The sequence below is a fragment of the Pan paniscus genome, chromosome 1 (assembly GCF_029289425.2).
Source record: "Pan paniscus chromosome 1, NHGRI_mPanPan1-v2.0_pri, whole genome shotgun sequence".
Taxonomy (NCBI): domain Eukaryota; kingdom Metazoa; phylum Chordata; class Mammalia; order Primates; family Hominidae; genus Pan; species Pan paniscus.
Genome location: NC_073249.2, coordinates 159,535,819 through 159,548,869, shown reverse-complemented (window position 1 = coordinate 159,548,869; position 13,051 = coordinate 159,535,819). Strand labels below are relative to the sequence as shown.

Sequence of the window (13,051 nt, the reverse complement as noted above, 5' to 3'; positions counted from 1 at the left end):
TGTCAGCCACACGAAGAAGCAAGGGAAGAGGATTCTAGCAGAGGACATGGAAAATGCAAAGTCCTCTAGGCAGCAAAGGGTATTGTTCAAGGAACAGTCTGAAGGCCAGTGTGAATGGAGCAGAGTGAACCAGGCAAAAATGTAAGCGATGATGGCAAGATGGGAAGAAGTGAGGCCATGCAGTGGCTGAGAGATTGTGTGTGGTATGGGCTGTGGATATTTTTCTAACAGCAGTAGGGACCTGTTGAAGGGTTTCCAATAGTGGTGGTGTGCAGGGGGTAACATGATCTGATTTATGTTTTTCAAAGATAGTTGACTCTGTGAAAATGGCTTAGAAAGGGCAAGGATGGTTTGGAAAGACATGTTGATGGCTAGAATAGACTAGGGGAGAGATGACAGTGGTTTGGACTAGGGTGAGGGGACAGTTGGAATGGAGAGAAGTGCATTGATCTGTAACATATTTTGGAGGTAAAGTTGATGGGACTAGAGATGGTTTAGCTGTAGGAGATGAAGAAAAGGTTAGAATCAAAGATGACTTTTTAGCCACCTGGGGTAAGAATATCATTCACTGAGATAGAAAAGGCTGAAGGAAGAACGAATTTGGAGAAAGGGTGCCAAGAATTTAAACTGAACACCTTAATATTGAGAATCTGTTAGACATCTAAGAGGTGATGCCAAGGAGACAGATGGATGAGACTGGAGCTCAGGGGGATGTGTGAGTTGAAGATCTACTCTGAAATCTTTAGCTAGCAGATGACATCTAGAGCCAGGGGACCAGGTGAGATCCCCTACGGAGAAAGTAGAAATGGAAAAAAAAAAATACCTTGAGTGTGCTAAGGTCCTCCAAGAGTTAAAAATCAAGAGGAAAACAAAGAGTAGCCAGCAAAGACATATGCTAACATTATTTAGGGTTTTCCTGAATGATGGCTAGGCTAGAGGTAGAGGAAACAAAGGGCGCTTTCCTAGAACCCCACAGGGACAGGAGTGCTTTGTCTCTAGCACTTAGTGTGCCTAGCACATGAAAGGCAGCCATCCATATTGAATGAATAAGTGAAATTTTCTGAAGCTCTTCAATATTTTCTGGCATATGTCTAGGTATGGGGTTAAGAGGTAAACTTTTGCTTTGCACTGACTACTTTTTAGTGGCCTGACATCACAGAACTTCCCAGCCTACTTTATGAATTTTTGGCCTATCTTTAATAGAATTTAAAGAATTTGTTACTGACCAGTAGAGCCATTCCTTGGGTTTGAATTTGAAACAGATCAGAAATTGCCAGCTTATGTTTTCTGACCTATTCAAGATAAAATCATCCTGTAAAATAAGTAATTAAAAAACAAATAAGTAAACAAGCTTCTCTACAAAACCCAAACAACCCTTGGAATTCCTTTTTTACTGCCAAAGAGATCAATCTTTTACTAAGTTCCAGATGGGTTATGAGCCATTTTTCAATCTACTGATTCCAGAATCACTTGACTGGATCAGAAACTCTCATTAGTCAAACTACTCTGTATGGTATGATGATGAAGCCTTGTTTAGAAGGAAAAGAAAAAGACAAGTGTTGTGTGGGACTAAGTCTCAGACAGGTTAAGCAACTTGCACATGGTCTCAAGTATTTAAACCCAGTTCTAAAGGACCACAAAGCCTATTGCTGTGGTCTGAATGTTTATGTCCCCCTCAAATTTATATGTTAAAATCCTAACTCTCAAGGTGATGATATTAGGAGATGGGGTCTTTGGGAGGTGATTGGGTCATGAAGGTAGAATTTTTACGAATGGAACTGGTGACCTTATAAAAGAGATCCCAGAGAGCTCCGTTGTCCCTTCCACCATGTGAGGTCGCAGCAAGAAGGCCCCATCTATGAACCGTCTATGAAGTGGACCCTCACCAGACCCTGAATCTGCTGACCTCTTGATCTTGAACTTGCCAGTCCCCAGAAGTGTGAGAAACAAATTTCTGATGTTTATTACCTACCCAGTTCATGGTATTTTGTTACAGCAGCCCAAATGAACTAAGACATCCAAATTCCTTCTCTCATCCCTTGCTGACCCCAAGAAGTCTCACTGAGATGGGGTTTGGAAGGTGGCTAAGATATTCGATTTACTAGTTTTAAAGGCACATGTCATTTTTTAAAATAACAAGATCTCAACAAGGTGGAGAAAAATAAAGCGGCACTTAAAGCTCTTCTGAGCTATTTTGGCTCTGGTATTTTCTGAACATATTTAACATGAATGAATTTGTCTTCTTTTGCAAGGAAGAATACGGAGTTCTATACCAGAGTTGATTGTTGATGGCACATACTTTTAGAGGATGCTCATTGGCATTTATGTTTATAATCACGTGGCTGTTGATTAAAGCAAAAATAGGTAAGATATTTCTGTAAGTTACTCTGTGGAAGAATTTGTGGTTTAAATTCTCAGTTACAGATGAAGTATGTATTTGTGGTAAATGTTCTGGTAGTTGGTCTTTTGTAGTCAATCTCTGTCATTTAAGTGGATAAGTCTGGTTCTGTCTATAACTAATAGTTATTTTATTTAATTTGCACTAATGATTAATATAAGGGTCCAGTTATTTTATTTCTTCCTAAGAAAGTGGCTTGGTAACCCAGCTAGGCATCACAAATACATGTTTTACATTTCAGCACATTTTTCTTTTTTTTCTTTTCTTTTTTTTATTATACTTTAAGTTCTGGGATACATGTGCAGAATGTGCAGGTTCGTTACATAGGTATACATTGTGCCATGGTGGTTTGCTGCACCCATCAACCCGTCAACTACATTAGGTATTTCTCCTAATGCTATCCCTCCCCCAGCCCCCACCCCATGACAGGCCCTGGTTCGTGATGCCCACCCCCACCCCCGTGTCCATGTGTTCTCATTGTTCAACTCCCACTTAAGAGTGAGAACATCCGCTGTTTGGTTTTCTGTTCTTGTGTTGGTTTGTTCAGCACGTTTTTCTTCCTGCCTCCCGCCGTCCACAAGTTTGGTGTTTTTTTTTTTTTCTGAGACAGGGTCTGGCTCTGTTGCCCAGGCTGGAGTGTAGTAGCACAATGTTTGCAATACTTTTTTAATACTCTTTTAAAACTGTCTTTTTTTTCTTGGTACAAGTATTTAAGTAAAAATTATAAATCATAAATGGTGATGGAAACAAATGTGTTTTTTTCTGGGAAGCCTTTAGTAGTCTGGTAAATAATTTGCATATAAGAGAGGCTAGTTTTTCCCAGAACTGTGTTCCTGAATGTTCTTCCAATCCTGCTTTCTAACCACTTTCCTGGTTATAGTTCTGATTATAGTATTACTGTTATGAGATGGATGCATATTTTCATTCAAATACAATTAGACTTCAATATGTTTACCTTCTGTCTTCATTGTACATCACCATTATAACCAGAGACATGTAGGTTAATTATATTTGCATGATCTGATGGGGTTAATTTTAGCCTGTTTTGGGGAATTACATAAACTCTTCATTTTGAAATGGGTTTATTATCACCAACTAAATATTGCATTTGTATCTTATTGCAGATACGTGCAAGAGAGGCGATGTGACTGTGAAGCCTTCCCATGTAATTTTACTTGGATCCACTGTCAATATTTCATGCTCTTTGAAGCCCAGACAAGGCTGCTTTCACTATTCCAGACGTAACAAGTTAATCCTGTACAAGTTTGACAGAAGAATCAATTTTCACCATGGCCACTCCCTCAATTCTCAAGTCACAGGTCTTCCCCTTGGTACAACCTTGTTTGTCTGCAAACTGGCCTGTATCAATAGTGATGAAATTCAAATATGTGGAGCAGAGATCTTCGTTGGTGGTGAGCATTCCATTTTGAATTTTTAAAACTTGGTGATCTTTTGGTATTTTTGATCTTTTGGTATTTGGTGTTAAACAGAAACCCAAATACAGGTTAATGTTCTTTCTTTTCCCACCACATTGAAGTATTTTATCTTGATACTGACCTGAGAGCTTCAATGTGAGTTCAGAAACTGGAATCTTATTTGGCAAGTCTCTCTCTCTCTCTCTCTCTCTCTCTCTCGCCATTAAAACCATTTATCTGTTGTCCTTAACTCCAGTGGCAGAAAAAATGGATCTCTGCAGGTGGGTCTTTATGCTTTTTTGACTTACGAGAATATGTTTAAAGCTACAGCCTCCTAAAAAGACAGAAGAGATGTCTTTTTAGACTTATGCAGCCCAGGATGACTACACAGAGTTGAATAGCACCTCTCGTCCTATCTAACTTAATGCCTCCCAAAATAGTTCTTCCATCCATGCTCACCCGGACCACTGGTTCTCGTACTTAACAGAAGGTAAAAGAAAACATTGATCATACTTACTATCTTTTCCTCAGTTCTCTAGGAAACTGACTCCAGCAAAAAAAAAAAAAAAAAAAAAATCTGCTAACAATTCATGGGAAGGGGGCGTGGGGCAGAGGAGTTACACAGCCCCAGGGAGGCAAGAGGGAAGGAGTGAGCCAGGAAAGGGACAAAAGCAAATGCCAGGTGGTAACATCACTGGACTGGCCACAGCTTCAACAGAAAATGCAGCTGGTTGTTTATACACTTAGGGACATTCCCAGAAAGAGCATATAGAAATCTCATGACAAGAGAAAGAAAGAAGAACTTAACTATCTCCCACTGGCCAAAGTCCACCTGACGGGGGCTCAGTTTCCCACACTGCTGGCTTGCATTGCTGGTCCCTTCAGGCAGCTGCTGGGGGATTAGAACTAAAGTGTCAGAGTTGACATCTGTAGCATGAGCCACAGTGCACAGGATGAACCAGCAGCCAGCAGCACACCTACCTGCAGTTCGCAACCTGTGGCCCATAGCCTTGCAGGTCCAACCAGGCAATCCTATAAGCAAGCACGGGCCCTGAGGGATTCCATGGCACCCTGTGCCTCAGTGGTTCCAAGGAAGCTTTGGGGTGGCAGACAAGAGTCATGAAGAGACTAGGAAGAATTGCTCTAGCAGGCTGGCTGACCAAGCCTCATAGACATCGTCTCTGTCATAAAGGCAGTGATATAGAGCTCAATGAGACTCTGTCCAGGAAAGATGGAAACCTCCTCTCTGTGACCTATAAGGATATATATGTATAGTTGGTGCCAGGTAATTTTCCTGGAGGGCCACCAGAAGCACGGAGCAGAAGACCAAGCAAATGGCCAAGCAGATCATTGGTAGGAAGGAGGTATAAACTAGGCCAAGTACTCACCTTCCAGCTCAGGGCCTCCTGTTCACACCACTGTGAGTCATATACTCTCAGCATTGACAGCCTGCGGTATAGTAGAAGTAGCATGGGCTTTGAATCTCAACTCTGCCAGTGGCAGTGTACTTTAGACAACTTAAATTATCTGAGCCTCAGTTTCTCCATCTGTGTTACGAAGATAACATCTACCGCATGAAATGGTCATAGTAATTAGAAGACCTCTTATATGCAAAGTGCTTAATCCCATACAAGGCACATGGGAGGCATTCAGGTGATGGCTTTAGGCTTCTCAACAGCAACCTGGAATGTGGGAGGCAACAAGAGTCCTGACTACAAACTCTTTTCAACTTAGAATTCTATACTCAAAGTATCAGTCAAACGTGAGGGTAGAATAAAGACATTTTAAACTATGCTCAAAATATTTCCTCGCATGCACCCTTTCCCAGGGAACTACTGGAGGCTATGCTCCACCAACCCAAGTAATTAGACAAGAAGGAATAAAACATTAAATCTAAGAAATAAGACAGCCAAAGGAAAAAAAGAAGGAACTTAGGAGACATTGGGGATGAGCAGTCCCAGAATGACAGCTGGGTACCAGGCATGGAGACAACCTGTCTTGTATTGGAAAATTCACAAGGCTCCAAGAGAGATCCTCAAGCAGATGAAATGGATAGAAGTCCCAATACGTTGCAGTATATTGAACAGTGATTCAGATAATTGGCTTGCAAGTTTGAAATTTTATTAATAAGAAAACTAAACAAATGGAAAAACAAGATAATTACTAATTCTAAGAGTAAAAGTTGTACAGAAAATGAAAAGTTAATATAGTATTCTATATGGCTCAGTCACGAGTAGTGTGTGTATATGCAAAAGTATACACTGTGTAAATATATATATAAACATATCTAAATGTATATGTGTACATGGGTACGTATATATACACAAGGAAGAGACTTTCGTTTGTTTGTTTGTTTTGAGATGGAATCTCAGGCTGTTGCCCAAGCTGGAGTGCGGTGGCGCAATCTCGTCTCAATTCAACCTCTGCCTCCTGGGCTCAAGCAATTCTTCTGCCTCAGCCTCCCAAGTAGCTGGGATTACAGGCATGCACCACCATGCCCGGCTAATTTTTGTATTTTGTTAGAGAGGGGGTTTCACCATGTTGGCCAGACTGGTCTCTAATTCCTAATCTCAGCGATCTGCCCCCCTCAGCCTCCCAAGTAGCTGGGATTATAGACACGCACCACCATGTCTGGCTAATTTTTTTATTTTTAGTAGAGACAGGGTTTCACCATGTTACCCAGGCTCAAACTCCTGGGCTCAAGCTGTCTGCCTGCCTCGGCCTCCCAAAGTGTTGGAATTACAGGCATGAGCCACTGTGCCTGGCCCAGGACTCTAACTTTTAAGTATGAACTTGTAAGTTAAAACGACTCTCAAACCACTTGTGTGGAGTCTCTGAGAAAAGAGTAAACTATTTTAATAGTCCAGGGAGAAGTGATCAAGTCCTTATCTAGGACAGTGGCAATGGGAACCAAACATGGGAACAGACAGCTTAAACCTGGTGGAAGTAGGATCCACTGAATCTGATGACTAACTGGATGTAGAAAATGAAGAAGAAATGTTGAGAAAGACTCAGATGTTTCCAGTCTATATGTCTTAGAGGAAGCTGATGCCCCAGGCAGCTTCATAAAATGGAACAAGAATAGATGTTGAATCAGAGAGAACTAGCTCAAACTCAGCTCTACCACTTACTAGCTATGTGACCTTCAACATGTTACCTAACATCTCTGAGCCTCAGCTTCTTCATCCATTATATGAGGTTAATCTGAATGCATCCCTCTTGAGTCATTTATACAGATCAAATGGGGTCATGCACCTAGCGTGCTTAGCACAGAGTGTGGCACATAGTAAGAGCTCAAAGGTTTGTTGTTGGAATTTATTGGCAACATTCCTTTATTCTACTTCCAGCAAGAGCCTCCAGTGGTTTTGTGTTGTTGTTGTTTTTTTCTTTCTTTTTTGAGACAAAGTCTCACTCTGTCACCCAGGCTGGAGTGCACTGGCACAATCTCAGCTCGGCGCAACCTCTACCTTTTGAGTTCAAGTGATTCTCACGACTCAGCCTCCTCAGTAGCTGGAATTACAGCATGTGCCACCATACCCAGCTAATTTTTGTATTTTAAGTAAAGAAGAGGTTTCACCATGTTGGCCAAGCTAGTCTCAAACTCCTAACTTCAAGTGATCTGCCTGCCTCAGCCTCCCAAATTGTTGGGATTACAGGCGTGAGCCACCGCATCCAGCGAAAAGAGACTTTTTTAAAGGAAAAGTTTATTATTCTATTAAAACTATATGAGCTAGATATCATTATACCCATTTTATAGATTCAACTGAAGCTCTGACTTGTCCAAGGTCACACAGTGGGCATTCCTGTGCCTATGTCTATGGTGGATGCTAAGGACAAAAAAGATATTTATTTCATCAATAACAGATTTTTTCAGTGTAGACAATAGCTAGGACTTCTGTAGTATACTCATTTTATCTAACCTAAAGGAAATATGTGTCTACACGTGGGTCTGGGTATTAGGGTAAAATGGGATGACTGAATAGCTGAGTATTTCTCTTACCTCCATTTTGTCCAAAAAATTCCTAGTTTGGGTCCTTTCACCATAAAATAGCTTTATTTAAAAATACACACCTTACAGTAGAAGGGACCATGCTTGCTTTGTACATCTTTGTATTTCCACATCTAGCATTGTGCTTGGCTCATGGGAGGTACTCAATGCCTATGTACACAAAAGAATTAATTTATAAATGTCCATAAAGTGCTCCAAGAGACAATGCAGAAATTAGATTTAGATGGTATAGCCCGGGAGGACATGACTGAGGCAACTGGGTGTAAGTGTCTTGACAGCAAATATCTGGTGAAGAAAGCAAATAAGTCTCTCATTTTTAAAGGTTTCTAATATTTGAATGGGCATCACTCTAAAAGAAATTAATTTATTATTACCAGGGGTAATGGAGCTAGCACTGGATGTTCACCTGTCAGGGAAAATGGTAGAATATGGAGTAAAAGGCTTGGACTTGAGTTACAGCTGAGCTGGAGCCTTGAATCTGCCACTTCATAATTTTATGATCTTGGGCCAGATATTTCACCTCTCTCAGTTTCCTCTCTGAAAAAATAAAGATAATAATAGTATTTACCTCATGGGATGCTACGCTGTCTAATTCAGAAAAACTGCACATAGCACTGGGCTAGGCATATAGTATTTGATCCATATTCACTACTATTATTGCTGTTTCTAGGAGAAATTTACACCTTAATGGCAAACTGGGACTTGAATGGAATCTAAAATAGCTTCTAGTTTACCTGGGTTTACGGCATGTGGGGGATGTATTGTCATGTTGATGGCAGATAATAACAATTTGGTTGAAATATCACCTGTGTGATATATAAGGTTTTGTCTTTTCTTCTTAAAGTTGCTCCAGAACAGCCTCAAAATTTATCCTGCATACAGAAGGGAGAACAGGGGACTGTGGCCTGCACCTGGGAAAGAGGACGAGACACCCACTTATACACTGAGTATACTCTACAGTGAGTGAGAGGCTGTATTTTTGCAGCTGTTTTGTAGATCTTCTCTTAAATGACATTTAGAAATATCTGTTTTCTTTATTTATTTTTATTTTATTTAATTAATTAATTTATTTATTTATTTATTTATTTTGAGACGGAATCTCACTCTGTCACCAGGCTAGAGTGCAGTGGCGCAATCTCGGCTCATTGCAACCTCTGCTTCCTGGGTTCAAGTGATTCTCCTGCCTCAGCCTCCTGAGTAGCTGGGATTACAGGCACCCACCACCACGCCCAGCTAATTTTTGTATTTTTAGCAGAGACAAGGTTTCACCATGTTGGCCAGGATGATCTCGATCTCTTGACCTTGTGATCCACCCGCCTCAGCCTCCCAAAGTGCTGGGAGTACAGGTGTGAGCCACGGTGCCCGGCCTATCTGTTTTATTTTTACCAGAGAGGAGAAGCAATAGATACTTCTAGACAATTAGATACTTTTTAAAAAGTTTCTATGTTTATAGTTAAAACTGGTTCATTCATCTACAGTATGAGAGACCGAATGTCTTGGGTCTGAGTTCTAACTCAGAGTTCTCTTCAGTGCATCCGAGATCCAAGTTATAGCTGTTCTTTCCCACTCTAGTAGGGTTAAACTGGCTGCATAAGATTGCTTCTCTTTTCTGCAGCTGTAGGCTCTTGGGGTCATGATACATAAATAAACTCTTCCTTGTGGTAGTTTTCCATTCGCTTGGATAAGTTTCTTTTTAAAGCACCATTGGCTGACCTAAGAGTCCATGAGAAGAGAGAGTCTGGGAGATTCTGTTCCTTGAAGTAGATTTCATGATCCCATTAAAGATCCAGCTGATTTGTGCTATTCCTGAGTGAGGAGGAGATGGAGGAAAGGAGGGGTTCTGTAGTACATTTACTTTTTCTAACCTAAAGGAAACATCTATTGACACACGGGTCTCAGTATTAGGGTAAAATAGCCCAGGATTTTACTCTGGCCACTGCTGTACTAGGAACTGACAATTCTGTGCCACAGATGTCAAGGTGGCCACAGTGCTTAGGATAATGTTTGGAACTGCCCTGGGGAGCCAAGATGACAAGCAGGGTTTGGGGAATTTCAGCAGCGTAGGCTTGGTTACCTATCTACATGAATGTGGAAGAACATCTCAGTTCTACCAAAAAAGGGAGTTGGGTGAAGTATAGTCTTACATGACCATATAGTACAAATATTCCCGGGGTGTATCCCCTAGTCATAAGATTGACCTTTAAAAATTGTCTAGAATTCTAAATATTTAAACATTTTGTTCTTTTCTACTGTAAGTAGAAAGTAGCACATAAAACATGTTGCTACACGTGGTTGTGTTTTGTTTACAGGCTAAGTGGACCAAAAAATTTAACCTGGCAGAAGCAATGTAAAGACACTTATTGTGACTATTTGGACTTTGGAATCAACCTCACCCCTGAATCACCTGAATCCAATTTCACAGCCAAGGTTACTGCTGTCAATAGTCTTGGAAGCTCCTCTTCACTTCCATCCACATTCACATTCTTGGACATAGGTACATTTTATTTCACTATTTCACTGGTACTTTATAATTATTTTTAAAATCACTCAAATCTTTTTTATATGGTTGTTTCAAGAAAGACAGAGATTGATGGAAATTGGCCAACAGGCATAAGCAAAAGATAGAAGTTACTTTGATGCAAGTAAAAGGGTGCATGATTCTGAGCTATCTAAAGATGGCTATACAAAGTGGGATGTTCAACATTATTCTCTCTATTGAAGAAATTAGCCCCTGGATTCAAATCCCATGAAAGAACCAGCTACTAATGATACCACCTGACTGAGGAGAGGGTCCTGTGAGGTCATTCAAGATGCTCAGTGCAAGCCCTTCTTGGAGGAGGTGTCCTTTCACACCCGTGGCTACTCCCATTGTTGTGAGATAGGCTACATGTGGGCCTGCTAGGCTAGAGCAGCGAGGTACAAACTATAAATAAAATTTCTCAAGTCACAGATGCATCTTGCTCTGAGAATACTTACCTCCATCCCTGGAGTGAGCCAGTACATTTCTGAGCAAATGTAATCGGTCCAGTTGAATCAGAGGCCAATCTCAAGCATTCCAAGTTCTGACCATCCAGGCAGAACTGGGCTGCCTGAAGTTCCAACCTCACACTATGTGCTTCTCGCCTCTCTTTCCATGGCACTTCTCTGCATACATATTGCTAACGATGAGTCTGATCATTGGCATTTACTATACACTTTTCCACCATATTTCTTCTCAGGCTTCCTCCCATTTCTTTCATAGACCGTTCATCTCTAGGCTACCTTCTCGCCCCCTTGTTCTTTTCCTCTGTCCCTTTGCTATGAAATTTCCTACGAACATTTCTTCTCCTCCTGAGGCAGTCATCACTAGCCGTCTCTGGCTTCTCAGTCATTGGAACTCTTGGGTTTGGCCCATTGGTTTTTGAAAAACCACTGGACTAAGTGTAGTTGAAACTTACCACTAATGTTGGTAGTAGTTATTTGGTGAAAATGAGATTTGATTAAGGGGGATTATTTTAAAGATTCAGAAGTGAATCCAGCTTTTAAAAAAGTTCTTTCTTAAAGCCTGGAACTTTTCTCTTGTATATTTTACCAAATTTGATGGTTGTGCATCTCAGAACTGAGTTTTGTCAAACTCTTTATAGCTCATGCCAGTACATAAGACAATTGCTGATCACAGATCCTGAACCACACTTTTTTGTTTGTCCTGGTTACTAGTGAGGCCTCTTCCTCCGTGGGACATTAGAATCAAATTTCAAAAGGCTTCCGTGAGCAGATGTACCCTTTATTGGAGAGATGAGGGACTGGTACTGCTTAATCGACTCAGATATCGGCCCAGTAACAGCAGGCTCTGGAATATGGTAATGATCTTTAGAGTGAAGGAAAAAACACTGAAGCATTCTTAATATTGCTGCGCAGACCTCTGTCTTTTCATACAGCAAAATATAGAGTTTAAGAATATTTATCCCAAAAGTACACACGAGAGAATTATCAGAAAGTCATGTATGCCTCTGTTGATTAAGAAATATCTTGAATTTTGATCTCTGATTCTGAAATTTTTAAAGCTTTTGTAAACCAATATTAATTTTCTATAGTTTATTTCTAACAGAGGATTCATTTCTCCTTATTATTTACCCTGTCCTGTTATTATTTTTTAGCATTTAAAAAAGATATTGAAAAGAGAAATATTAAGAAATGTCCACAGAGAGTTATATAGAATTTAATATTCCAAAGAAAAGGTCTACAATTTAATATAATATTAGGCATTGCATGTTTTAAAATAAAAGGTATGGGATTATGATTCTTTCCAGGATTGTTGTAAAATTCAATGGCTTATAATAACAAAGGATCAGTCCCACAGATAGCTGATATTCAAGAGAGTATAACTAATTAAAGGTTTTTTTTTAAAAAAAAAAAAAGCCAGTTCTATGTTTGTGTTAAAACATTCATCACATCCTAATTGTAATCAAATAAAAAATAATCTCTAGTGTAGAAACTTTGTAGTTTTCAATCTTATTTTTCAGCTGGTTTCAGGATTCCCCTCGAGAACCTACATAGATGGGTTCTTAGTACCCAGAGATTTTGTTTTATTTTTAATGAGATGCTATCATTTCAGATTAATATCATATCTATTCGGTAAGACAGTCACTGATATTTCTTCTCATTTAATGGTAGGTCTGAAAAACAAATAAGATCAAATAGCCTGGGTTTTTTTTTTCATTTTATGTTAAAATTCCTTAAATTAGCAATCTAGTATTAATAGGCGCTTTAAAAAAATGTCTGTTTCAAGGTTAATGTTACAAAGGCCAAAGGAAGACATGATTTGCTGGATCTGAAACCATTTACAGAATATGAATTTCAGATTTCCTCTAAGCTACATCTTTATAAGGGAAGTTGGAGTGATTGGAGTGAATCATTGAGAGCACAAACACCAGAAGAAGGTATATGTCCAAAATATACATACCTATCGGGGAGCAATAAAGGGGAGAGAGGGGGGAAGATGTAATGATTTCTTTGGAATAGAATCTTTAAACTACTGGTGCTGAATCAAAAAGCATGACTGCATTAGTTAACAAGTTAATTTATATATTAACTTAAGTGCTGAAACTGTTCAAGGAAATATGTTTGTATTGCAAGGAAATTTTTAACATTGGGTAAGTTCTACTCCTGTTTGCTATCAGTCATGTTGGTTATAATGCTTGGTTATAACTTATCTCTCTTACTATCTCAGTAACTTATTTCACAGAGCTA

At 39.8% G+C, this 13,051-nt stretch overlaps 1 protein-coding gene across 3 annotated transcripts in view; it reads left to right on the top strand.

The window, feature by feature from the left end:
* IL12RB2 (interleukin 12 receptor subunit beta 2) overlaps window positions 1-13,051 on the top strand; it is a 92,252-nt gene that overhangs the window by 10,703 nt on the left and 68,498 nt on the right. For 2 of the 3 annotated variants that reach the window (XM_003806963.7, XM_063600472.1), the window contains 6 exons: window positions 2,253-2,364; window positions 3,523-3,810; window positions 8,667-8,781; window positions 10,132-10,316; window positions 11,519-11,661; window positions 12,591-12,741. In XM_003806963.7, the coding sequence (XP_003807011.5) occupies window positions 2,289-2,364; window positions 3,523-3,810; window positions 8,667-8,781; window positions 10,132-10,316; window positions 11,519-11,661; window positions 12,591-12,741 (958 nt within the window). In that variant the 5' untranslated portion in view covers window positions 2,253-2,288. The remainder of the gene's footprint in view (window positions 1-2,252; window positions 2,365-3,522; window positions 3,811-8,666; window positions 8,782-10,131; window positions 10,317-11,518; window positions 11,662-12,590; window positions 12,742-13,051) is intronic. The other variant, XM_034967143.3, reaches the window with a different exon arrangement.